The sequence below is a fragment of the Sciurus carolinensis genome, chromosome 4 (assembly GCF_902686445.1).
Source record: "Sciurus carolinensis chromosome 4, mSciCar1.2, whole genome shotgun sequence".
NCBI lineage: Eukaryota > Metazoa > Chordata > Mammalia > Rodentia > Sciuridae > Sciurus > Sciurus carolinensis.
The window spans coordinates 170,683,263-170,709,416 of record NC_062216.1 but is presented as its reverse complement, the minus strand read 5'-3'; the positions used below and the strand labels follow the sequence as shown (position 1 = coordinate 170,709,416).

The 26,154-nt window shown below is 56.4% G+C and overlaps 2 protein-coding genes across 14 annotated transcripts; one reads left to right on the top strand and one right to left on the bottom strand.

Annotated features, from left to right (window-relative positions):
* The first annotated feature begins 1,973 nt into the window (after positions 1-1,973).
* Positions 1,974-9,014, top strand: Rrp7a (ribosomal RNA processing 7 homolog A). The gene is made up of 7 exons (XM_047550427.1): positions 1,974-2,060; positions 2,926-3,068; positions 4,739-4,864; positions 5,572-5,689; positions 6,015-6,112; positions 6,467-6,665; positions 7,383-9,014. The coding sequence occupies exons 1-7, from the start codon at positions 1,988-1,990 to the stop codon at positions 7,466-7,468; spliced, it is 843 nt and encodes a 280-aa protein (XP_047406383.1). The 5' UTR covers positions 1,974-1,987; the 3' UTR covers positions 7,469-9,014.
* Positions 7,812-25,331, bottom strand: Serhl2 (serine hydrolase like 2). 13 transcript variants are annotated; one of them, XM_047550420.1, is made up of 13 exons: positions 25,274-25,331; positions 23,678-23,827; positions 23,468-23,581; positions 23,161-23,202; positions 22,822-22,841; positions 22,363-22,437; positions 21,048-21,157; positions 20,573-20,638; positions 20,394-20,473; positions 14,441-14,475; positions 10,090-10,172; positions 9,177-9,273; positions 7,812-8,226 (listed from the first exon to the last, which is right to left on the bottom strand). In XM_047550420.1, the coding sequence occupies exons 1-13, from the start codon at positions 25,275-25,277 to the stop codon at positions 8,107-8,109; spliced, it is 996 nt and encodes a 331-aa protein (XP_047406376.1). In that variant the 5' UTR covers positions 25,278-25,331; the 3' UTR covers positions 7,812-8,106. The 13 variants fall into 13 exon arrangements, 11 of the variants coding, with proteins under 11 accessions (XP_047406376.1, XP_047406380.1, XP_047406371.1 ...); XM_047550415.1 differs by having other exon boundaries at positions 8,106-8,604; XM_047550416.1 differs by having other exon boundaries at positions 8,106-8,604; positions 22,363-22,416.
* Positions 25,332-26,154: the final 823 nt, after the last annotated feature.

Genomic DNA, 26,154 nt, shown 5'->3' with positions numbered 1-26,154 from the left:
GGGAAGTCTAATCCATGCTATGAGGAAAAAAAAGGAGAGAGAGATTATGCACCAAAATTTCTGCATAAATACCAGCAGGAACAAGAATGAATCCAAGCTAGGTACAGTGGTGCACACCTATAATTCTAGCAACTTGGGAGGCTGAGGTAGGAGGATCCCACGTTTGAGGCCAGTCTTAGCAATTTAGCAAGGCCCTAAGCAACTCAGTGAGACCCTGTCGCAAAATAAAAAATAAAAGAACTGGGGATGTGGCTTAGTGGTAAAGAGCCCCTGGGTTCAATCTCCAGGACCAAAAAAAAAAAAAAAAGAGTCACTTTTGAAAGGGCAAATGTCCACTGTTTGAGTCCATGCATATTGGCTGAGCAGGGCTGGCTCCAGGGACAGAGCAGCCCACACCTGTCACAACAACCAAGTGGTCCCTAGAGATGGAGAGGGAGTTAGCAATGGTGTTGGCAGGATGTTGAGCAGGAGCCAAGAGGTTCGCAGAGGTAGATGTGCTGGCAAAGATTGATGATGTAAGACAGAGAAGTCCCCTGAGTGTGGTCCTGGAAGGCCCACCATAGCCGCCCTCACTCACGCAATGACAACGTGCCAGAGAAGTACAGGCACCTCAGGACTCTGTCTGGCTGTCCTCCAAGGCCAGCGTTGAGGGAACAGATACCACTTTAGAGCTGAGCTCCCAGGGGTCAGTGGGGAAGAGTGGATTCCAGAGAGCAGGGGTTTGGTTGATGTAACTGTTGGAAGGGAGCAAGGTCAGTGTGGCAGCCAGGAGTGAACCAGCAGGGTTCTCTGGTGACCGTGGCATTCCCACTTCATGCTCTGTGGCCATAACTGAATAGCACAGACTGGGTAATCTAAAAAGTAGTTTATTTAGCTCATGGTTCTAGAGACTGACAAGTTCAGCATCAAGGTGCTGGTATCTGGTGAGGGCTCTCTTGCTATGTCACGACAGGTGGGACAGATCACGTGTTGAGGCACAGCATGCCACTAATGCCATCATGGGAAGTAATTCTAATTACCTCCCAAAGTCCCCACCTCCAAATACCATTAACATTTTTTTTCTGCTGTTTTTTTGGTAGGGGGATTGAACCCAGGGGCCTTAACCACTGAGCCACATCTCCAGCCCTTTCTTATATTTTATTTTGAGACAGGGTCTTCCTAAGTTGCTGAGGGCCTCGCTAAATTGCTGAGGCTGCCCTTGAACTCTCTATCCTCCTGCCTCAACCTCCTGAGCAGCTGGGATTACAGGCATTTGCCACCATGCCCACAGGGATTAAATTTTTGGTTAGGCAATTTTCCACCACTGTAACAAAGTACTTGAAACAATCATCTTAAAAAGAGGAAAGATTTGGGTTTGGGTTGTAGCTCAGTGGTAGAGCACTTGCCTAGCACATGTGAGGCCCTGGGTTTGATCATCAGCATCACATAAAAATAAATAAAATAAGGTATTGTGTCCAACCACGACATGTATACATATATTTTTAAAAGAGTAAAGATTTATTTTTTCTCACAGTTTTGGAGGTTTCAGTCCATGGTTGGTAGGCCCTGTTGCCTCTGGCCCTGTGCAAGGAAGAACATCATGGCAGAGGCCTGTGGTTTGCTTATCTGTTTAGTGTTTCTTTCCCTTGTCAGAATGTAAACTCCAGGAAGGCTGGACATTGCTTATCTTTGTATTTCTAACACTTGGTACAGTGAGGAAGGAAAGAGGGAGGGAGGAGGGAGAAATGCAGGCAGGGATGGAGGGAGGAGAAGAGGGAGGAAAGGGTGGAAAACTCAAGTTCGCATCCCTGAACAGACTTTGTCAAGGCTCTTACTTGCTCTGAATTAACCACGGTTGCAACTTGGGCTGGGCGGGGCTGGGCGGGGCCCGGAAGGCGGGCCCGGAACCAAGAGGGCGGGGCCCTCGCGGCGCCGTCGTCATGGAAACGCACTCGCGCCCTGCGCGGAACTACAATTCCCAGCAGTCCCCGCGTTTCCGGTTGGCAAGATGGTGGCGCGCAGGAGAAAGCGTGTGGCGAGGGACCCTGAGGCGGGCGTTCCAAGCCCACCGGGGTACTACGGTGAGCAGCTCCGGGACGCGAGGCCGGGAGAGGGAAGAGCATTGCTGGGAGGTGGCCCGGGAGCACCCGGGGCGGCCAGGTGGCTGGGCCACGGCAAGTCGGGAAGCCCCGGGCTCCCCAGGACCCACGCGGCACCCTTCTCCCGGTCAGCCCATCTTGGGGATGGCCTTCCTCACAGAGGCCGTTCCTCCAGGCCTGTGCAGAGACGCTCCCTGCCTCCCCTTCACGCTGAATGCTGCTTTCTTGCTCATTGCCTTCAGCCTCCTGACTGGGCCGCATCTGTGTCCCCACTGCGAAAAACAGAAAGCAACACCCTAGCTTCGTGAAGGTTGGCACTTAGGGAAGAGCCCCACCACCGGGGCCCTCGTTCAGGACCCACAGCAGGGGAATCGTCGCCGGCCAGAGGCGGGCCCAGGGTCAGGCTCTTGAGAAAGCGAAGTTTGAACCAGAACCTGAAGAATGGGCGCGGGGACGAGGTTTGGCGTGCCAGGCAGAGAGAGCAGCATCTGGGAGGCCTGTTTTACGGGGGAACAGAGAGAACCCGGGTGGTGAGAGGATGGTGTCAAAAGAGAGCACGGTGGAGGCCAAGACACCCACCCCTTCCAGCGCGTAAGGAGTTTGGTGTTGGCCCCAGAGCAGCAGAGTTGGAGGTTCCCTCTCTCGTCTCCCCAGTGTAGTGGCCAGGTTTCATCCTCTCCCCGCCAGCGTGGGAGCGCGCCTTGCAGATGGACTGTCCACTCTCGGAGGTCCCGGTGAAGGAGAAAGACAGGTGGGGCGAGGAAGGGGCGCGGAGAAAGGAAAGCGTGATTATGACCTCCACTCACGGCAGCCTGTCCCTGACACCCTGCCACCATTTCCCTTCCAGCCATTCCCATCAAGTTCTCAGAAAAGCAGCAAGCTTCTCATTACCTCTACGTGAGAGAACACAGAGTTCGAGAAGGCGCCCCGTCTGCTTGGCCTCAGAAGCGCACCCTTTTTGTCCTCAATGTGCCCCCATACTGCACCGAGGTGAGCTGGCAGGGGACCTGTGAGCTCTGGAGTGGGGGCTGTCGTGGTCCCAAGGTGTCAGTGTTGAGAAGGCTGCCTTTACTTCTCGTGACAGGAAGTTGACTTTTTCTTTTTTCTTGTTCTTGGTACTGGGATTAAACCCAGGGACACTCAGCCACTGAGCCAGCCCTTTTTTTTTTATTATTATTTTTTTTAATCTTTAAAAAAAAATTTTGTTTTAACTTGTCAATGGATCTTTTAACATTTTATTTATTTATATGTGGTGCTGAGTATTGAACTTCAGGCCTCACACATGCCAGGCAAGCACTCTACCACTGAGCCACAGCCCAGTCCCCCAGCCCTTTTTGTATTATTTTATTTAGAGACAGGGCTTTGCTAAGTTGCTGAGGCTACTTTGAACTCAGGATCCTCCTGCCTTTGCCTCCCCAGTTACTGGGATTACAGGCATGAACCACCAGGCCCAGCCAGGAAATTGGCTTTTTAAAGAGTTTTTGTGTGTATTGGAGATGAACCTGGGACCTCACTCATGCTCCCCGATCATTCTATTCCTGAGCTACACCCCGAGCCCTTTTATTTTATTTATTTATTTTTTTTGAGATGAAGTCTCAACAAATTGCTGAGGCTAGCCTCAAACTTGTGATCCTCCTGCCTCAGCCACCCAAGTAGCTGAGATTACAGGTATGTGCCACCATGCCTAGCATTAAAAAGGATTTAAAAAATATAATTTGAGGGATATGTTATTGAAAATTGTTTGAATTAAATTGTTCTTGAGTATAAAAATGATAGCTGTCCACAGAGGTGGGGAATGTAACAAAATAAAAATTACCTCTAATTTTGTCTAGAAACATTAATTTTTTCCACAGAAAGTATTAAATTTGGTATTACATACACTTACAGAAGTAAACCAGGGAGTTACTGGGTTTGGGATAAATTTTTTTTTCAGAAAAGAAATACTAATTTCTAAAAGATCCTGCTTAAGGATCTTAAAGGGAGAAAGAAGTATGAAGAGGAAAGGTAAGCGAGCCAGCTGCGGTGGCACATCCCTGCACCCCCAGCAGCTTGGGATGCTGAAGCAGGAGACTCTCAAGTTCAAGGGCAGCCTCAGCAGCTTAGTGAAACCCTAAGCAACTTAAATGAGACCCTGTCTCAAAATAAAACATAAAAGGAGCTGAGAATGTAGCTCAGTGGTAAAGTGTCCCAAGGGAGGTGACCTTTACTGAAGTGTAGCGAATGTGGAGAGAAGGGCCCAGGCCATTGCTGTGTGGTGTGGTGCGTTTCACAAACTGAATGTGGCCACGTAGTCAGTGTGGGAACCTGAGCCAAGAAACATCGCCACACCCCGGTGCTCCCTCAAGTCCGTCTAAGGATCCTCACTAGTGGCTTTGGCTCTAAGAGTGGAGATTTGACCCTTATTTCTGACTCAGGTGGTTAAGCTTAGTTGTCTTATAACACCAGAAGTGTCCCCACTGATCTTTTATGATGGAGAGCAGGCATGTCTGCCTCCCAGTGCTGTGTGGGGACTGGTCAGACGACATGGCACCCTGGCTTTCTGGGTGGGGCGAACATGGGCTCTCGGTCCTTTGGGATCCCTGACTGCCACCCAGGTGTAGGGAGTCTCTGGGGAAAGCCCTGAAAAATGTTCACCTTCTGCTTCCCTCTGGCCATGGCAGGAATGCCTGTCACGTCTCCTGTCCCCCTGTGGCACCGTCCAGTCTGTGGAGTTGCAGGAGAAGCCGGACCTCGCTGAGAGCTCAAAGGAGCCCAAGTCGAAGTTTTTTCACCCTAAGCCCATTTCGGTAGGCACCCAAATTCCAGGTTCCACTAGAATGGCAGCATGAGGTGGGGCAGGGGCAACTGGTGTCCCTCGTGTAAGGGATGGTGGTGTGTAGGAGGTGCTGGGTTGGCCGCGGGACTTGGAGAGCATTTCCTGGAGTCCTGGGTTAGTCCAGTAGTGTGTGGTCTAGGAGCCGGTCCTGGGGGTTGCCCCTTTTCCTTTCCCAAATGTGCCGCGTCTTTTGATTTCCTGCCTGGTGGTTTCCATTTTCCGTGATAGAGCTTAGGGACCATCTCTACATGCCCTGCAGGGCACCCCTGGGCTCCCTGCTTGCTTCTCACTGAGGTAGAATCCTCCTCAGGCTGGGGACCTTGGTCTCCCTGAGCACTGTGCCTTCCATGTTTTCCCAAGTGCCTGGAGCTCACGCCTCCTGGCCTGGAGTCTGACCTGGTGGGTGCCCTGTCCTCTCTCCACTCCGGGCCTGGCTTCCATGAACCTGCCCTAGTGCGGGTGGAGCCCAGTTTTCACTGACTCCCTCCTGAAACTGGAGAATGTCCCCTGTATATCCCCTCTCCTTGGGGAGAGCTGGGAGCAGGTGTCCCTTCCAGCAGCAGTTGGGTAACTAAGAGTGTGACTGTCTCCCACCCAAAGTCTCCCCTGGCCCAGCAGCAGGTTAGGTGAGGATAGGTGTGGGGAGGGCTCCTCTCCTGACACCCCCCGCCCCCCCAGGGCTTCCAGGTAGCCTATGTGGTGTTCCAGAAGCCAAGTGGAGTGTTGGCTGCCTTGACCCTGAAGGGCCCTTTGCTCGTCTCTACAGAGAGTCACCCTGTGAAGAGTGGCATTCACAGTGAGTACCAGGGACCTCCTCTCTGGGCCCCGGGTGGGTGAGGAGAGCTTTCTGGGGCAGCTTCTGTGAATGCCATGAGCCGCATCCGCTCCCTGAAGGCAGTGTGAGGGAGACGAGGTGGCAGAGCCATGGCTGGGACTTGTCATAAGATGTTAGCCTGAGGCTCTGCACTTGGTGGGCAGAGGTGAAGACCCAGCCTGTGGCCACTAGAATCTTAGCACTCGCCTCCCGGACCACAGTCTCAAGTCCTTGCAGCCTTGTTCGGGGGTAGGTGGGGCCTGAACGTTGGGCCCGAGGCAGCTGCTCTCCTTGTTCTCTCCCGCAGAGTGGATCAGTGACTACGCAGATTCCGTGACTGACCCTGAGGCCCTGAGAGTTGAGGTGGACACGTTCATGGAGGCATATGACCAGAAGATTGCTGCGGTAGGGGCTTTCGAAGGGACACTGTCCCTGTGGGAGGGTGGGGCTGTGAGTATGTGATGTGACTCCCAAGGGGGATGGGTGGTGGCAGCCTGCCCTTGGTCACCATGTGGAGTCCAGCTTTCCCTGCTGAATCCTTGGCTACCTGGCTGGGTGACACTGAGTCCAGATGGTCCGTAGGGGTGGGGGAGGAGCAGCATTGGCACCTCTGTGCCCGTGCCCATACTCAGCCCCTGCCCTGCACCGTGGCTGAGGGGTCGCAGGCACCTGCAGGTGTTCAGGATGGGAGGTCCACTCTTCAGGCCTTGGAGGACCGAGGCGTCCTGCCTGGCGGTCGACAGGTGCTGTTCCTTGCAGGAGGAGGAGAAGGCCAAGCAGGAGGAGGGTGTTCCTGATGAGGAGGGCTGGGTGAAGGTGACCCGCCGCGGCCGGCGGCCCGGGCTTCCCCGCACTGAGGCAGCCAGCCTGCGGGTGCTGGAGAGGGAGAGACGGAAGCGCTCGCGCAAGGAGCTGCTCAACTTCTACGCCTGGCAGCACCGCGAGGCCAAGATGGAGCGTAAGGCCCCCAGGCGGGGGTGGGGGGGTGGGAGGGTGTCCCCGGCACAGCTCTGGGTTAGGGTGCTAGCCTAGCAGCACCCCCGTGCTCCAGGGGCATCTTGTCACCTGTGGCTGCTTGTGCTGCTGTTGCTGGGCCCCTGCTCCACTGTCTGGTTGGCTTGCTCACAGGACAGCTGCCCTGTGGTCCCAGGAGAGGGTCCTGGCCTGAGCCAACCCTGTTGCTGGCTCTCTCTCATCTGCTACATCGTCCCTTCTGTACTTGTTCTTTTCTTCTCCTTCGAACCTGAACTTCACCTGACAGCCTCCATCAGCCCTCCCTCCATTAGGCTCCAGATCCCCACCTACCCTATGACCTAGATCATTCACTGAGCAGTCACCATCTGAGTTTGGTGGCACTGGGGCTGAAGGGGGAGGCACCTGGACTTCTTCACCTGGGGGTGGGGGAGGGCACAGGATCTTTTTTCCTCTGGGCTTCTCATTGGTGCATTTTTATCTCAAAACTCTGGCATGTCACTTCTGACCTGGTCTGCAGTCAAGTACTGAGTTCCGATTCCTTGCAGAACCCAGACCACAACCCAGAGCAGGCAGGGTGGGGAGGCCTGGCGGAACCACCCCATGCCCCAGGAATCGAGGGTGTGCCAGTGCTCTCTGGGGCAGTGGGCTCTCCCGCACAGGGTGCCGTCTGACCCTGCTTTGTGTCCCCTCACACCCCCAGACCTGGCACAACTGCGAAAGAAGTTCGAGGAGGACAAGCAGAGGATCGAACTGATGCGGGCCCAGCGCAAATTCCGACCCTACTGAGCCTTATGGGCTGTGGCCCATGGAGAGCGGCAGTGACAGTGGAGCATGGGGCCTGACCAGTGAGGACACCAGGGCGTGGTGGCCTGAGAGATTGGGCTCTGCAGAGCAGCCACTAGGCCAAGGGGCTGCCATGTCCTGCAGCCCCGTCAAGTCTGCATGGGCTGGGAGTGCAGGACAGGGTCACCCATCGGTCCCTGTGCTGAAGCATGCTGGGACCCAGCAGGAGGATTTGGCCCTCAGAAGTGGCTCGTGTCCATCAGGAAACCAAACAACTGTCTGCTCGGGTCTCCCCTTTTCCTCAACGGAAGCCCCTGCTGGCAATGGAACAGCCTCGAAGGCAGTGAGAAGGCAAGAGAGCTTTATTTTACATCCAGGCTGGCAGTGGGGAAGGCCCTGCTTCCTTCCACGATGAGCAGCTCACCTCAGGTCATTAGCTGCAGAACAGGCACCCAAGCCTAGACACTGTCCCCTCGAAGTCACAGATGTGTACGTCATAATCTTGCCCCTTCCTCCTCCTCGTCGCAGGAGTCTCTTCTCCCCGTCTTAGTCTTCAGGACCCGTGAGGCCTGGTGCCACCCTACCAGCCATGAAGAGGCTGGCAAGCGTGAGCATGAGGTGGCTGTAGCCCAGGCCCAGAGCTACTGCGGGACTGGGCCCCTGCGTTTGCTCTGTAAAAAGGAGCTGATGATGCCGGCCACGTGGTGGGGCGCGTTCATGTGGACATAGTGGTTGCCGGGGACTTCCACGAACTGGAACCGCTGGAGGAGGGGAGGGAGGGGAAGTGTGGCCAGAGGAAGTGGCACTGCCCTCCCGTGGCCTGCTGCTGCCCCGGGATCCCACAGTGTTCATGTGCCCTGGGGGATCAAAGCCTGGGGTCTCAGGCCGCCCAGGGATCCGGGCCACCTGCATTGTGAAGCTGTGGCACCAAGCTGGGGAGGCCATGGCAGGGTTGCAGCCGGTCCTGCCCAACAGGTAGACGAGGCCCCTGGAAAAGCAAGGTTGGAGCCCCAGCAGGTCTCGACCTCAGACCTGGAGAGGAGGCTGGCCTCAGCTCTCCCGCCAGCTGCCGGCCACAGGAGGGCTGCTCTTTTGTGATGGTACCCAGAGGGGTGCACAGGCCCCAGACTCTGACGTTTCTGTGGGTAACAATCATAAAGTGCTGGGTGCTCCCGGGGCCAGACAGTGTCAAGGTCATAGCACAGGCGCCACCCCAGCCTGCATGCCCCCTGGTAGGACTGGTGCTGGAAGTCGGGGAGGCCAGTGTGGGGTGTGGCCCAGGGTGGGGACAATAAACTAAGACTGCCTGGGGAAGGCCTCTTTCCTGAACTCTGATTCTGTGTGACCCCAGGTCTCTAGGGGCTGACCACAGTGGGGAGTGAGGCCCCTAGTTCTTCAGGACGTTTGGACCTGGGGCCAGCCCAGAGGTCCTAGTGCAAGGTGAAGCAGGGTGGGTGGACCCAGGTAGGTGAGGACAGCCTGGACGCCAGCAGCCTGAGCCTGTGTGCGTTTCCTTTTTTCCCAGTGGTAGTGGGGTTGAACCCAGGGACGCGCCGCCTCCCACAGTGCTCCCTGCTCTCCTGGTTACAGGCTTCCAAGCTACATCCCCAGCACTTTTTATTTTGAGACAATTAACTAGTTGCTGGAGCTGCTTTGGACTTGTGACCCTGAGCTGCTGGGGTTGGTGTGCTCCACAGTGCTCAGCCGTTACCTCTTTCAGGACAGATCTCAGCACGTGGAGCATGAACAGCAGGGGCTCCCTGTTGGCATCATTCTCCCGTCTCACATCGTTGTATCCTTGTGCTGCTCTGGAAGCGAGAAGAATGGGTCCCCCTTGGACCCTGCCTCCAGTGGTGCTTGCCCCGCCCCCAGGGTTCCAGGCGGCAGAAGAGGCCAGGTCTGGGCTACTTGCTACCCCTGTGGCTTTCCCTGTGAGGCCAGGTTTAGTGAGCTCAGTCATTCCATATGAGCTCACGCTCAGCTGGCCAGCCAGACTGACTTGCCGGGGCGGGGTCACAGCCACTGCATGCTGGGATTGTAATCTGAACAGGCTCCTAGGCTGGAATTTTTTTTCTTTGGCGCACTGGGTATTGAACTTGGGCGCTTTACCACTGAACTACATCTACAGCCCTTTTTGTTTTTTACTTTGAGACAGGATCTCACTAAGTCGCTGAGTCTGGCCTGGAACTTACGGTACTCCTGCCCTAGCCTCCCGAGTATGCCACCATGCCCCTCTGAGCTCAGACTTTGCTTTATCTCTTTTTTTTTTAAGATTTATTGAACTATATACCTACTGTGCGGTCCTCCCATTGAAAGCACCATTGCATGGTTTTAGTTCAGATTGGCCTCAGTCTGTGATGGGTTGTGTCCCTGTAGCTCCATGGGAAGTGGAAAGCGCCTTTCTACCCTAAGCTGCCTGATGCCCAAGCATGGTAGGGATCTCGACTGACGGCTGCCACGCCCAGTGTTGGGAGACTCGGGTCGCATGTTGTAGCTCAGGACAAGTACGCATTCCAAGTACCATTCCGCTTTTGCACCATCAGAAAGTCGAAACGTCCCAAGAGCCGTAGCACCTCGGGTCCCGTGAAGACCACACCCTGCCCCGTTCTGGGAAGCCGACTCACTTGACCAGCAGGACGCGGGCCCGCAGCTGCTGCACCGAGTGCTGGAACAGCTCCCTGCTGACGAAGTCGAAGCTGTGCTCCGGCTGCAGAGAGACGGGGGAGTCCTCACGCCAAGAGCCCTGCGGTCCTGGGGCAGTGGCCTGCTGAGGCCACCTCGCACTGGCTCCAGACCAAGCGCGGCACCTCCACAGAGGCCTCCACCGCCCCCTTCCCACTTCTGCTCTTGCCTCCTGCCTGCCATGGCTGCCCGGCCAGCAGAGTGGCCTTTTTGACTTGGTACTTCTGGACCTGCATCTTAGAACCAAGACATGGTCCCCCACGCGCCTCTTCCCCCGCACAGGCTGCAGCCTTGTCCGGTTGGCCTGAGGCTCGGGATGAGACATCTGTCTCCACAGGAAAGGACCTTGCCTGGACCACAGTGCAGGGTGCATTCCCCGCGCTTCTGCAGCATCTGCTGCCTTCCCCACAGCCCTGACCATCCTGTCCTCACTTCTGCGTAGGCCCAGGCTGCCCTGCCCGGCACTGGCCACTGGCCACTGGCCATACGTGACCACAGAGGTGCTCTGTAGGAGTGAAAGGCCTGCTGGGTTTGGGACTTCCTGGAAGAGTGACATTGATGTCTGTCTTGAAATGACAACGTCTTGGGTACCCTGAGTTAAATTAGAAAATACTACAGCTGGGCCTGGGCAGCTGGCCTGGGCAGGTGGCCCCGTGGCATAGCGCCTGCCCAGTACGAGCCACCCCGGCCCCAGCACCGCGGTGGATTTGCCCTGCTTTCCTTTGCTGTAGGAAGCGTCAGGTTCCGTGAGGCTCACCACTGAACTGGCACTCCAGCCTGGGAACCTGAGAGTGCTGCCGGCACACCTGGCGACAGGTACGGCTGCAGCGAGCGGGACAGCTCAGCTCCCTGGAGGACCGACTCCAGCACGCCGTCCGCAAGGCTCTGCCCCACCGCAAGGCAGAGAAACCCCCGGTGCTGAGCGTTGCTCGGCGGAGCCCTTGCCCAGCATGCCAAGGCCCTGGGTTCCTCCCCAGAGCCACATGAAAAGGGGACAGAAACATCCTGAGGACGCACACAAGCCACTTGGTCAGGGCCACAAAACTCAGAGCCATCGTTCTGTCCTGAAGCTCTCCCAGCTGTTTCCTGCTGCTCACAACCGAAATGACCTCTGGTGCTTTCCCCTAACGGGTTCCCACATCTCACAGGAGGCCCACACTCATGAGGCCCTGAGTCCCAGCGACTGTGACCAGGCACTGAGGGGCTCCCTGCAGTGCCGAGGCAGACGTTAAGGCAAGCGCTTTCCAGAAGAAAGGCTAGATCCCAGAGGCTAGGAACCTGGCCGCAGCGGCCAGCTAACAGGAGAGGGCGCCACGACTCAGCTCAGGCGGGGCCTCGGCCTCGAACCACTCCTGTTCTTGCCAAGATTGGGGCTCTCTGGCACCATGAGACCCTAGACCAAATTTTAAGTTGGTCTCCAGGGCACGGATCGAGGGACATACTCTCCACTCGAGTCTGTGGGGTGGGAACAACACAGGCTCACGTTTCTGTGGCACTTTTCCAAAGGACAGCGGAGGCCAATTCTCTAGCAGAGCATCTGTGGCCTCAGGTCGCTGGGTGTGTCCTTTCCCTTTGTCTTTTCCTCCTCGCTTCCTCCACACTTCTTTTTAGGTTCTGTTAGCTTCATTCCTGATCAGCTCCTAATAATTAAGGTATAACTTGTAGCAAAGCCCAGCCTGGACTGTCAGCTCGTGATGGCCTTTCATAGGTGAACACGGGCACGTGACCTTGGCCTGGATGAGATGCTGGGCAGATGCCCTAGACTCCCCCTTGCTCCATCCCTGTGGGTCGATTTGCCTCTTTGAGCTCTACAAGTGTAATCCCCGTTTGTCGCTGACCTCTTTCACTCTGGAAATGGGTCTGCAACATCGTTCCATGTGCAACCATTAATGTAAACACAACAGAAAGCCCTAAAACAAGAGTCTGTGTCCTGCATAGCTAAACGTGAAAATGCAAAGGAGACTGGGTCTTCTGTCAGGATGTGTCATTTGAGACAGCAAATAAAGGAGGTCTGGGAGCACAGCACATGCCTGTAACCCCAGCAACTCAGGAGGCTGAGGCAGGAGGATTGCAAGTTCAAAGCCAGCCTCAGCAACTTAGTGAGACCCTGTCTCAATATTAAAAAGTCTCGGGGGTAGCTCAGTGGTAGAATGCTTGCCTAGCATGTGCGAGGCTCTGGGTTCAATCCCCAGCACTACAAAAGAGAAAATAGAAGAAAAGAAGGAAAGAACTGGGGAGGAATCTAGTGAGGAAAGTATAGTCTTAATTATGGACATGTCACACTTCAGAATCTTCTGAAACATTCAGAAAACCTATAGGAAGCAGTTAGAAAAGTGGTCCAAGTGCATCAAAGACTTAAGAACTGAAACTTGGCCGGGTGGGGTGGCGTATGCCTGTGATCCCAGCGGCTTGGGAGGCTCAGGCAGGAGGATTGAGAGAGTTCAAAACCAGCCTCAGCAACTTAGGCCCTAAGCAACTTAGGGAGACCCTGTCTCTAGTACAAAAAATAGGGCTGGGGACATGGCACAGTGGTTGAGTGCCTCTGAGTTCAATCCCGGATACCCCCTTCCAAAAAAAACAAAAAAACAAAAAAACAAAAAACTGAAACTATAGAACTCTTAGAAGAAAACATTGAGAAAAACCTTCATAATACTGGATTTGGCAATGCTGTTATGAACGTGATACCAAAGGCACAGATGATCACAATAAAAATAGATAAATTGGACTTCATTAAAATGAAATGGGGCTGGAGACGTGACTTGGTGGTAGAGCCCTTGTCTAGCATGTGTGAGGCCCTGGGTTCAACCCCAGCACCACCCCCAAAAAAAATTAGAGCTGGGCACAGTGGCACATACCTAAAGTCCCAGAAGCTCAGGAGGCTGAGGCAGGAGGATCACAAGTTCAAAGCCAGCCTCAGCAACTTAGCAAGGCCCTAAGCAACTCAGTGAGAATAAAATACACAAAAGGGCTGGGGATGTAGCTCAGTGGTTAAGTGCCTCTGGGTTTAATCCTCAGTACCAATCAACAATCAATCACAGTGAGCTGGGCATGGTGGCACATACCTGTAATCCCATTCACTAGGGAGGCTGAGGCAGGAGGATTGCCAGCCTCAGCAATTTAGCAAGGCCCTAAGCAACTCAGCTAGACCCTCTCTCAAAAATAAGGGCTGGGGGTGTGGTTAAGTGCCCCTAGATTAAATCACCAGTACTAAAAACAAAACAAAAACCCCAAAAAACAAACAAAAAATGAGAACTTTTGTGCATGAATAAAGTGAAAAGGCCAGGTGTGGTGGTGCAAGCCTGTAATCCCAGCAGCTGGGGAGACTGAGGCAGGAGGATCGTGAGTTCAAAGCCAGCCTCAGCAACTCAGAGACCCTGTCTCTAAATAAAATATAAAAAAGGGCTGGGGATGTGACCCAGTGGTTGAGTGCCTCTGGATTCAATCCCCAGGACACACGCACACACACAAAATAATAAATAAAAATAAAAAGATTGAGACAGTCTATTGAACAGGAGGAAATATTTGCAAGCCATATATATCATAAGAAATAAACATCCAGAACTAAAACTAAAAAAAAAAAAAAAAAAAAATCCCACACATAATGCATTAAAAAATGGACCAAAGAAGACACTGACCAGTCACACACAGATGGAGAAACACAAATCAAAGCCACACGAGGAAGCGCGGCACACTCCTAAGACACTGTCATCAGGAAGAGGCAAAATAGTGCCGGAGTGGAGGAAGGAGCCCTGGATACAGATGCAGCCACAGTGGATGGTTGTTCAGTGGTTTCTCAAAAGGTTAAGCAGAGAGTCACCATGTGACCCAGCAGTCCCACTCAGGTATATCCAAAGGAATAGAGAGCAGGGACTTGAAGGGACACTTGTACACCCACATCCACAGCAGCAGTATTCACAGTAGCCAAAGGGTGGAAACAACCAGGTGTCCATCAGCAAATGAACAATAAAGTGTGGTACACACAGTGGAATATTATTCAGCCTTAAAAGGAGTGAGACTTGGATGTGTGTTACAACAGGGATGGACCTTGAGAGAAGCCGGATGCAGGAAAAGCGTGGCATAGGCCCACTGACATGAGATGCCTAATCGGCAAACTCATGGGGACAGAAACAGAGCTAGAGGTGACCAAGTCCCCTCAGCTGTTCACTGACAAGTGGTTGGACTGATAACTACATAACTACGATGCGCGTCCACATCAGGTCATCACTGAACAGCTTGAAAATGCAGCACCGAGCAGCAGGAAGCCAGCGGGGGAGAGGAGATGGCGGTACTCACCCAGGCGATCCTCCGGTCTCTGTTCAGCACCAGACCTGGAGAGGCACAGAGCAGTGTCCTCAGGGCCCTGAGTCACTGGAGGGACTCGCCACAGCTTCTGGGGCCCGCGGCCCTCTCGGCTGGGACATTGCTACACCTGGGGTGCTGAGAGCCACCAGCCTGGACTCCAGGCTTGGGTTCTGCTGGAGCAGAGCTTGGCCGCAGCCCCCAGATCACAGGCCAGGGGAGCCCACAGGAGTCCCTGCCCCACAGGGCAGTGCCGATGGTGTCAGAGTGGTGTCACCTGCTGCACTGCAGGTGACCGCCACCTTGAAAGCCACCCAGTGCAGATGGGGGATGGAGAAGGGGACCTGCTCAGCAGGCAGAGGGGCACGAGCTGCGCATCACACAGGTGAGAAAGTGAGGCCGCCCTCCCTTCCTGCAAGGTTTGGCTGGAGGACACCGACGCAGCCACCCTCCTGCTCAAAGCGTGAGTGCCTCGCCCGGCCTCCAGTCCCCCTGGTTTATTTTTCTCCATTGCTATCCACCGAGCCGGCCTGGGCCCCGTCACACTGCCTAAAACGCGCTACTACTGACGGAGCCACCCTCCTTTCCTCTGCTGGACAAAGCTTCTGTGAGAACACGTCCAGTCTGTGCCACACAGGACTGTTCAAGAAGCGCTGCTGTGTCCCCTCTCAGAGGGGCGGGTGCTGTTCTGTTGTTTGTTGGAGGTACGTGAGTGCTGTTATTAACGGTACTGCTTGCGATTATTTAATGTACATATATAATAACCTACCAACAAGGTTTTATTTTTGACTTAATTACCTGATTCTAACATTCACATGGAAAAATAACATGCAAGAATAGATTGGAAGTCGGGTGCAGTGGCACATGCCTGCCATCCCAGCTACTCAGGAGGCTGAGGCAGGAGGATCTCAAGTTCGAGGCTAGCCTCAGCAACTTAGTGAGAGCCTGTCTCAAAACTTAAAAAGGGCTGAGCGCACATTCAAAACCCTGGGTTTGGCCCCAGCATGACTAAAAAAGAAAAAAGAAAGGAAAAAAAAAAGGTGTTAGACAACTGAGGAACTATCTGGAAAAAGAGTCAGATCCAAACCTCATCCTATGCACTAGGTAAGGACACAAGAGTAAATATTAAATGCAGATACTAATCACAAAACGGTACTAGACTCAAACATGAACTTTTAACTGCAACTCAAAATCCAGAAAAAGTCATATGTTCAATTGGAATAAAATAATATTCTTCATTGCAAGAAGAAAAAAAGGAAAGCAACTACCTAAAGTGGAGTCAAAGGGTAAATTAAAACGCAGGGGGCAGTATCTGCCATCCAGTCTCCCGAAGGTCCCATCCAACTGCGATTAAGGGCCAGGAGCAGGGAGATGGGCGGGAGGGAACGCGGGAGAGAAGGCCCCGCGCGGCAGAGAAGGAAAGACGGTACTCAAGAAACTCAAGACGGCGAAATTCCAAACAAGTGACACCCAGGGACACGGGCCCCTCAGCCGGCAGAGGTGGGGCTGCCGAGGGACAGTGAGGACACCTGGCGACTCCCTGGAGGCCGCTGGGCTCACCTGGCCAGGAAGCAGTGCCTCGATGGTTCTGATCTGTGTGCCTGCCTTCATCCTCGGCTGTGCCGACGTCCACAAAGCCCGGGGACAGCGAGCCTGCCCTCAGCCAGCGTCCCTCCAGAGGCGGCTGGTCGTCGGCCTGACTCCCACGGGGAACAGGTGGACCAGTGTCCAGTTTCCTACCAGAGGCATGGAGGCCTCAGAGGAGGCTGGTGCTGACCAGCGGTGCAGGCGGAGGGAGGAAGGTGCAGATCTGCATCATGAGCCGCACCCAGGAAGCCGGCGAGGGTGAGTGCGTCGGGAACGTCCTGTGTTGGAGGCTTAATCCCAACCACGCACAATGGTTTCGGAGGCGCCTCTGGGAGGTGACTGAGTTATGAGGCCTCTACCCTCATGAAAGGATTAGTCGGTGGATTGTTATAAAGTGGGCTCTCTGGCGCTCTTGCCTGTGATGCCCTCTGCAGCAAGAAGGCCCAGGCCAGATGCGGAGCAGACGCCAGCTCTGCGCTCTTGGACTTCCCAGCTCTGGAGACTCAAATAAGTTTGTTCATTTGTTCCTTCCTTTCTCTTCTTCTCCTTCTGATTGAATCATAGCTGGCCATCACTACCACTGAGCTACACCCCAGTCCCTAAATTTCTACTCTTTATAAATTCCCTGGCCTCAGGTATTTTGTTATAGTGACAGAAAGCAGACTAAGATGAATATGAGAAAGCTCAGAAGGGGGATTACTCACAGGTGAGCTAGGAACAAGATGAATGGGAACAATGAGACAGCGAGACTTTCTACTCCTGTGACTCTTAAACCACATGATTTAGCACATGCTAAAAAAGTTAATGTTAAATTGAAAACAAAACTAAAATCATGTCTGGGTTGCTACTTCTGCCCAGCCCCTTTAGAAATGCCCTGGCCCCCTAGGGATGCTCAGGAAGAAGGGCGGGGCTAGGCCTCCTGGCTGGAGAGCCAGCCTTTGAAGATGGGGGTGGTTCTCCGAGCAAGGAGCCGGAGCAAGGAGCCGATTACAGAAACACGAAGGAAAGCTATTTTCCGTACTGATTAGGTTTCCCACTCTAATTAGAGATTCTGCGACTCTTAGACGATAAACCTAGTGTTTAATTGTTGACAGAGGTTCTAGCCAGGAGTTTGTCTCTGCACGTAACTGGGAGGTTCTAGTTGGTGCGCCTGCGATCACCCGGCCTCCTGGTCCCAGGCAGAGGCCTCTGACCTCTCGGCTGGCAGAACTGGTGCCTCCCCACGCTCCCTCTTCCTCTGCCTGGGCTCCCGCTGCTCAAAGGATGTGAAAATGGGGTGGTCCTGGGGGATCGCTGTTTCCTGTGCCCAAGGTCTGACTCCAGGTCCTCCAGCCTCTACCCGCCACCTGCGTGCGCAGCCCCCGGTAGCACACGGCCGCTCTGGGCCGGCCGGTGTGGCATGGGTGACAGGTGCTCTTGTCAGCCCTCCCGCCAGGCGGAGCGCGGTGAGGGTGGGCTGCCTCGGTCTCTGTCTCTGCCTCCCTTCCACCCGCTCAGGGTGGGGCTGGGGCCATGTGTCAGATGTGCTGAATGTGGGAAGGGACGGACACCTCAGGCGGGGATGGAAAGAAGACCGCAGAGCCCTCTGGCCCTGGTGTCCACACATGCAAACAGAGGGCCTGATTCCTGGGAACCCTTGCTGGTCACTTCCTGCCCTCCTGGGTGGTCCCCTTCCCTGTCTTCTCCTTCCTTTCATGGTTTCGGATCAGGATTCTGGCCTCGGGACAGCAGTGTGGCTGGCTTCAAGGTACAGGGTCCTTGCTCTCACTGCCCAGGGGTCTGAGGGGTGGCGTGTCCACATATCCAGCCTCTGTGGCCCGAGCCCAGGGCTTTCTGACCCCTCCAGTGATCAGAGGGAAAGGGAGTGAAGGCAGAGAACCTTCCGGCCGCTCCCTCCCCCTCTGCTGGGAGTCCCCAAGGCCACCCGTGCAGGTGCCAGCAGAGGCCTGGCAGAGGGGCAAGTGCCTGTTCACGGGGGCAGTGGAGCCTCTGTGGGGAACGCAGACTGTGTTGCCAGATCGCCCGACTTTTCAAGAGAAAGCAGACTTGTCTGTTTGTACATAAAATCTTCCTATTTTAAATATGGGCAACCTATTCCAAATTCCCCCATGCCCACCTTTCTTGTTTAAACCGCGCAAGTCAAACGGTGCTCACGACCGGCATGCAGCTGGACTTGAGGGGACTGAGCACCCCCGTGGTGGGGCTTCCAGGCAGGACAGACAGACAGTTTTTTTTTGTACTTAGAAAAATAAATCGGACTCTACCAGCTCCAGAACCTTCAGAGAGATAAGTTTGTTCCTTGGTCCCTCCCTCCCTTCTTCCTTTCTTTTACCAAGGCACCCAACCACTGGGCTGCATCCCCAGCCCTTTTTTCATTTCTGAGATTGGGTCTCACTAAATTGCCCAGGCTGGCCTCAAACTTGCGATCCTCCTGCTGCAGCCTCCAGATTACAGGTGGGGAGCATACCAGCTCTGGGCCCAGATATTGACTCAGGACTGCCCCTTTGTCCTCAGGGAACCTAAGCAGCGCTGGATTCTCCCCCTCCTTCCTGCGGACACTTCTAGCTGGCACTGGGATGTGGGCTGGGTTGTTTACATTTAGATAAGGGTGTAGACAAGGTGGGTACCTCGCACCTCCTAACTCTCTCCCTCCACCCTGGAGCATGTACGTGGCTAAGTCAAGCTCGCCACCAAGGTCCTGGCCTTGCTAGGAGCCCCCTAGGAGCCTGGAATCGATGCCCGTGGAGGCTCCCTCCCCTGCTCCAAGAGTCTGACCCAGCTCTCTGCCTTTAAAGGAGCCAACTGGGGCTTGGGGCGAGGCTCAGGGGCAGTGCACCTGCTCCGCGTGCCTGAGGCCCTGCGTTCCGCCACAGCGCTCAGAATTAAAAATGAATAAACGGCCAGCCAGCTCAGCCTCTCCAGCACTCCACACAAGGCGCCTCCTTTCAGCTGCCACTCCCCGTCCCCCTTAGCAGTTGTCAGTGACCCTGTTCACCATTTCATGTGACCCAGACCTGACTGGATTCCCCAGACTGGCTGGGAGAAAGTCGCATTCCAGATTAGCCTGGCTCTGTGCTGGGACCCTCTGCGTTGGCTGCTGTGTGGGACTCGCGTCCTTGACCTTCCTCCATGATGGGATTCCGGAGAGGGGAGACAAAGGTTTAGGGACAATAACTTCATGGGTCACAAGTGGCACCTGAGGCCAAAACACTGACAGGCATATTTCATGGGACTCTCATAGGGTGTCTTCAAATTCTGGATCAGTTACCAACACCTGAAAACTTACAGCCCAGCTGTCAACAGCTCTTCTTGAGCAACTGGACCACACTTCCCACATGATACCACTGAGGGCAGCCAGGGCTCGCGGGCTCCAGTCCCCACTGCTCCCGTGGCCTCACAGCGGGCCAGCAGGATGAATTCCACAGCTTGCCCAGCCCCACAGGCACCTGGGCTTTTGACGCCTACCTCGCTTGGCACTTTATAAACTGAAGTCACACTCACCACCTTGCTTGATCCTATCAGGCTACAGGGCAAGCATCCCAAGACCTTGTTTGTCATCTGAGAAAACAAGGGAGGGACTGTCCCACGATGGCTCAGCTAGCCATGCCAGGCTGGAACGCAGGTCTGTGCCCAGGGCAGTGCCAGTTTTTACGTCCGCTCCTGAGAGTGGTTCCTGCGTAGGATCTGCTTCTCTTCTGAAAATCTACCTTCTCCGCCAGGCCTCCTCCTTGCTCAACTCCAGGGGGCGTCATTTCCACAGAGGGCGTTTGTGAAAGGCACCCCCTGGAATTGTGCCACCAGAGGTCCAGGACCCCCAAGAGAGGGGCTGTGGGACTCCTTTTTGAATACTGGGGGTTGAACTCAGGGCGCTTAACCACTGAGCCGCATCCCCAGCCCTTTTTTGTATTTTGTTTGAGGCAGGGTCTCACTGAGTTGCTTAGGGCCTCGCTAAGTTGCTGAGGCTGGCTTTGAACTCACCATCCTCCTGCCTCAGCCTCCCGAGCCAGCGGCTGGGATTATGGATATGTACCACAGCGCCTGGTGCGGCTGTGTGACTCTTGCTCTCTGCCACCCCCATGGCCTGACAGGGGCCTGCACGGAGCCCCCTTAGTAAAGGTTTCCTGAAAGGTTCTCAAGTGTGAACAAACAAGGTGCAGAAAACACTGCTGCCTGCGGCCCGCGGAGCCAGGCACCCCCAACTCCATCTGTTCGACCCTCTTCAGCGTCGCTCGGACCAAGGACGTCCTTGCCGCCCCCCACAGGCCCAACACCAAGCCCCATGCCTGGCCGGGCGAGTCCTTGACACCAGTCCTCAGTGGGGACAGTGACAGTGCGCAAGGCTTGGACGGGGGTCCTTTACCTGTGGCCACCGGGGTGGTTCCTCTCTGCAGGAGGAGCTTCGCACACTCCTCGCCCACGTGGCTGTTGTTTTTCAGGAACCTGTGAGAGACAAGGACGCTGACCGCCTGGCCCCGGGCTCAGATGGCGAGAGGAGGGCGGCGAGAGGCGGGCACCAGGAAGGGCGTGCCGGCGGGCCACCTGCGCACGTGGGTGTGTTTGCACTCTCGATGGTAAATACGGCGGAGCCCTGGCCTATGGGGCACACTGCTAGGAGCAGGAGGGACGCATGTTACCAAGATGGAGACCGAGTCAGCAGGACAGTGCAGCCACCTCCAGGGAAGGGAGGCTGAGGCTGCGAGCAGGACGGGCACCAGCAAGGTGCAGGGGAGCTGCGGGCGCGGGAGCGGGGGGGAGGGGCGTGTGTGGGGACAGGCCGACCACCGCAGAGCATGGCAGAGGTGACGGGCATGGCTCTAGCCCCTCGGGTGGAAGAAAGGCAGGGAAGGCCCCGTGGGGCGTCTGAGGACCGCCAGGCCCGGTGCTCAGGGTGACCACAGGAAGGGAGAGGTTGGGGTGGGTCTGTGGGTGGGAGGAAGCCCTCCTGGTCTCAGAGGGTGTCCCCCAGGGTACCTGCAGCCCCCAGGCCGCCCTCCCTGCCGCGCCCAGCACCCACCCCTGCAGTATCTCCTGCGGGCCGACCACGCTCGGGGGCTTCCGGGTGGCCTCCACCTGCAGCATGTGCTCGATGGCTCTCCGCTTATAGGTCAGCAAGTTCTCCATCTCCTGGGGGGCGTTGGCTGGGCAGGGAGGGCTCCCGACTGAAGACCAGGTCCCCTCCCCTGGCCCTGCTCGCCGGGCCCCTGCTAGTGCTACCCAGTGAGTCCTGTGCCACCAGGGCCAGTTCAACCCTGCCTGCAGCCAGGGACATTGCGGCCCAGGTTGGATGACGGGGAAGGAAGGGAGTTAGGTGCATGGCCAAGGCGTGATATCAGAGGACCAGGCCGAACTGCCGAGGGCGGCGACTCATCTGGTTCTACTGTTGCCATCACTCCTAGTGGCGGTGAGGGGCTGGCAGAGGGGGCGTGGAGCCAGGCCCTCCCACGCCCACCCCTCCCCCTGAGAACAGGGGACAGGGAGGGCCAGGGGCTCACCCAGCCCCACCCAGGAGGGAGCCCTGGACACCACATCCACCCTGCCGGTGGGGAGCTGCAGAAGAAGGCAGGACGTGGGCCCCGGCAGGGCCGCTGGGGAGCTGCGCCCGCCCCGTAACTCCCAAGCTGTTGGTTCACGCCACGGACTTTGACCCAGCACCTACTCTGCACCGTGGGGACGTGGCGACAGACACATGGTTCTTGCCCTAGCGGAACCACGGTCATTTTACAGACAAGAAAACTGAAACCAAAGAAGTAGATGTGTCACCACCGAGAGGCGGAGCCTTTCGAAAAAGAATGGCAGACCCCAGAGCACTGAGCACAACGCCTCATTTTATAAGGGAGGAAACTGAGGCTCAGAAAGGCCAAGTGACTTGCTTTGGGCTACACAGCAGATGAACGCCAGAGCCAGGTCTCAGATACAGGGGACAGCGCTGGCTGGTGTTGGTGGCGGTGGCCGGAGGGGTCAGTACTCTTCCTGCCAGTGGTCACTCAAGGGTGCTCTGTGTGGCTGTGCAAGTGTGTGTGGCAGGGATTAATTGGCTGAGTGTGAGTGTCGTGGGCTCACGGGGCTGCGTCCCAGCACTTCCTTGACCCAGGTCCCTTCCCCTCCGCCCCTGCCACTCATGATCCACCAGCGTTCTGTTGCTCCCAGGACACGCACAGGATTTCCACGCCCCTTCCCTGAGCCTCCTAGGGGTGTAAGTGTGGAAGGCTCTCCTCTTTGGAGGTTCCCTGACCCCGTCCACCCTTGGCCACCCTGATCTACCAAAGGAGGCAGGGCTGAGGGCTCCAGGGGACCTGGCTCCCATGACAGCCTGCGCAGCGCCCTCTTACATTAATGTCCATGGCAAACGGCGACGAGTCCAACAAGATAAGTTCATCCACCATCTCTGGGAAGATGCAGGAAAACTAGATGCAACACCAAAGGGAAGGGTGAGCAGAGAGGGCAGCCGCAGCTCTTCCCTGTGCTTCCTGAAGGCGTTTCAGGTCGGGGAAGGGGCCCCCAGGAGGCCAGTGAGAACCTCCTCTGGACCCCCCAGGTCTGCACCCCGCACCCAGCTCCAGACCCTGGTGGCAGCCAGACTGAGGGCGGGGGAATGTGGGGACTCTGAACTCCATCAGGAATCTGCACCCCTCACAATGGCCATTACTGCCTGATCTGCAAAGCCAGGGAGTCTAGAAGCAAACTGCCCAGCCAAGGAGAGCCAGCTACTGAAACGTGAGGAGGCCCTTCCTGTCCTGCTTCCCCACGCCCCACCAGCCCAGGTGGCCAGAGCAAAGCCAATTACTCACCATGCCGCCTACAATGCCTCCTGGGGACGAAAGAGGACAAGGAGCAGTTGGCACACACCCTTGCTCCGGTGGGGGATTTGCTTCTCAAACTCAGGCCCCCCTGCCCTGGCTCATCAGGCTCCTTCCAGACATGACCACTCATGAGGCCACCTCTCCCTCATCAGGTCAGGGAATAGCCAACTTTGAGCCACAGGTCTGAGGTCAGAGGCACAGAGGTCTAAGGACATCCTGTCTCTCCTTGAGGTTCTCAGAGGTGCAGAGACAGGAACCATGTGCCAACTCCTGCCCCCCACAGTCCCCAGCAGGAGGCCAGTCAGGTGCTGGCCAAAGGGTACTCACCAAAACTGTGGCCCATGAGGGAAAAACGACTCCATTTCAAGGCTGAAAATACATGGAGCACAAAGTCTGGATGGGTGCACCTCACAGACCCTTTCCTGCTGTCCCTGGGCTCAGGAAAACCCCTCTGCACCCAGGAGACCAGCATAGGGGCCCCGGTGGAGGAAGCAAGCTCTTCCTGGAGACTTCTCAAACTGCCCCAAGTCACCCAAGAACTGCTGGTGGAACTGGGGCCAGACCAGAGCCACACCGAGCTCCAAGCAGGAGAGGGCACGTCCCAGGGCACCCCCACGCCCGGCCTCCTGCTCACCTGCCGCGACTCTTCGGACCTCACTCACAAAGTTCTGGTGGTAATACGGGACACCTGGGCTATAATGGGACGAGAGCCCATGACCTCCGAAATCCATGGCGACGTAATGGAAGTCTGGGCCGGCAGTAAGGGGCAGAAGGGTCCCTGTCAGCCACCTCCCGCCCTCCAGGCTCACTGCCCTCGGCCCCTCAGCTTCCCCCCCAGCCCCACCTTGTGGGAGGAGAGGGAGGAGTCTGTCGAAGGAGTTGGCGTTGTCCAGCCAGCCATGCAGGCAGAGAACTGGGGGGCCCTGCAGAGAGCCCCAGGCTTTGGCAGCGATGTAGCCCCAGGGCACAGTCAGCTTCAGCTCTGAGAGCAGACCTGAAGGACAGCGCCACTCACTCCTTCACTGGTTTGTTCATGAAGTCAGCACTCCCTGAGCCCCTCCCTGAGCACCTTGTCCGGCTTGAGTGGATGCACCCATTTGTACTGCGCCAGAACTGGAGAGTGGGTTGGGGGTCTGCTGGCCTGGATCCACCACGTACTAGCTGTGTGACCCTGGGGCAAGTTCCTGAAATGTCTCTGAGTCCCAGTTTCCTTTTCTGCAAAGTGGAGTAGAGTCTGGGCATGGTGGCACATGTTTAAAATCCCAAGGACTCCAGAGTCTGAGGCAGGAGGAACACGAGTTCAAATCAAGCCTCAGTCATTTAGCGAGGCCCTAAGTAACTCAGTGAGACCCTGTCTCTAAATAAAAAATACAAAAAGGGCCGGGGATGTGGCTCAGTGGTTAAGTGCCCCTGGATGCAATCCCCAGTAACACCGACAACAACAGAGCTAGGGATATAGCTCAGTGGTTGAGAACTCTTGGGTTCAATCCCCAGTACTGCCATAAAAAGAGGGAAAAAAAGATTAATAATAAAACAATTATAACAATATGCCGTAATAAAAATTATGTGGAGCAGGGTAAGATATCACACGCACATAATTACAGCTACTTGGGAGGCTGAGAGGATCCCAAGTTTGAGGCCAGCCTGGGAAACTTAATGAGACTCAAAGAGAAAAAAAGAAAAAGCCAAAAACCAGCTGCGGGGCACTGGGGATGCGGCTGGGAGGTAGAGTGCCAGGGGATGAGCCCCGAGGTTCAATCCCAGGACAGCAAACCAAAGTTATGTGACTGATCTCTCTCAGAATACTTTAGAGAGACAAAAGAATCCTGTTCAGGAGGAGTTGCTATTGAATATTTTTGGACCTCGGGTAACTGGAGCTCTGGAATTCAGAACTGTGGATGGGCGGGGTCAGCCTTCACGGAGGCCCACGTGGGTGCTGAGCACTGGACACTGCTCCCCACATCCTCGCTTCACACAGCGGGAAACTGAGGCACAAGGAGGCACACTTCATGCCCCGGGTCATTCGGGTGAACGCGACGGACAGAGGGTTTGGGGCCGGCAGCACCGCTCCACCACCCCGGCGCTACCACCAGCGCCGCGCTGCCTCGGGCCTACTCTGGTGGGATCTGGCCCAGCGCTGACCTCTTCGCCCCGCTGGCTCTCCCTGCCAGGTCGGAGACCTCTGCGCCCCAACATACCCACGCTTCTCTCCTCCCGGGACCCTGGTGGCCACGTACGGCAGGATCCTGGGCCGCCCACCCTCCAGCCCGTCTGGCTCTGCACGCCCCCCGGACAGCAGAAGAAGGAGCAGCGACACCCAGGGGCGCGGGGCGGTCAGTGACCCTGCTCACGGGCCCGAGAAGTGGGTGGGCGCCCGGGCGCTCGCGCGTGGCCTCCCCCGTCCCACTCTAGTCTAAGGGGCCCTGGTGCGGCGCTTCACCCATGGTTCCGCTCCCCGGCGCCGCAGTCACTCCGGCAGGTCCCGGCTGCAGGCAGGAAACGGGGCGCGGGGAGTGCAGGCCCCGCCCACAACCCGGCCCCAGGCCCCGCCCACAGTCCAGTCCCAGGTCCCGCCCATGGCCCGGCCCCTAGACCCCTCCCACGGCCCGGCCCCAGGTCCCGCCCACGGCCCGGGCCCAAGTCCGGCCCACGGCCCAGCCCCAGGTCCCGCCCACAGTCCGGCCCCCAGGTCCCGCCCACGGCCCAGCCCCAGGCCCCGCCCACAGCCCAGGCCCAGGTCCGGCCCACGGCCCGGCCCCTAGACCCCTCCCACGGCCCGGCCCCAGGCCTCGCCTCCCCACCTCACTCGCGTCTCTTGGCAGAGACTTAGCAATCGCCGGCCTGAGCCGTGGGTGGCCTGCCCTAGAGGCCGAATCGCGCAGCGGAGGCTGTGAGCTGCGGAGCCCCGGGAGGTGACCTAACAGCCTCCAAACCCCTCCCCTGCCCCCGGGCGGGTTGCAGGGAGTGGAGCATGTCTTGCTGGGCGCGCGGGTGGCGGGACCCTGGCCCCAGCGCAGCGCCTAAGTGCGCCCCGGGCCCTCGGTGCCGGGAGCTGCCCAGCGGGCACCCACAGCAAGCAGGGGCGGGTGCTCGCTTTATTTATTTATTGAGAGAGGGTCACACTAAGTTGCCATGGCTGAGCTCGAACTTGCGATCCTCCTGCCTTAGCCTCCAGAGTCGCTGGCTTTGTGTTGACTGTTAAAGTCTGCCTGGAAGGCTGGCCTGCGTCCCAGGTGTTCCCACCATGTCCTGGGGTCCTCAACAGAGTCTGGCACAAACTCGCCTTAGTATTTGTCCTACGGGTGAATGAATAAATGTATC

What these genes read in the sequence shown, in the direction of transcription:
- Rrp7a (XM_047550427.1), top strand. Translation starts at nt 1,988, where the DNA reads ATGGTGGCGCGCAGGAGAAAGCGTGTGGCGAGGGACCCTGAGGCGGGC. An exon ending in TGTGAAGAGTGGCATTCACA is followed by an intron (nt 5,690 to 6,014) that starts GTGAGTACCAGG and finishes TCTCTCCCGCAG; the next exon opens with AGTGGATCAGTGACTACGCA. An exon ending in CCGCGAGGCCAAGATGGAGC is followed by an intron (nt 6,666 to 7,382) that starts GTAAGGCCCCCA and finishes TCACACCCCCAG; the next exon opens with ACCTGGCACAACTGCGAAAG.
- Serhl2 (XM_047550415.1), bottom strand. An exon ending in GGTCCGAAGAGTCGCGGCAG is followed by an intron (nt 23,203 to 23,467) that starts GTGAGCAGGAGG and finishes ATGTATTTTCAG; the next exon opens with CCTTGAAATGGAGTCGTTTT. An exon ending in GCCCGCGTCCTGCTGGTCAA is followed by an intron (nt 9,274 to 10,089) that starts GTGAGTCGGCTT and finishes TCTCGCTTCCAG; the next exon opens with AGCAGCACAAGGATACAACG.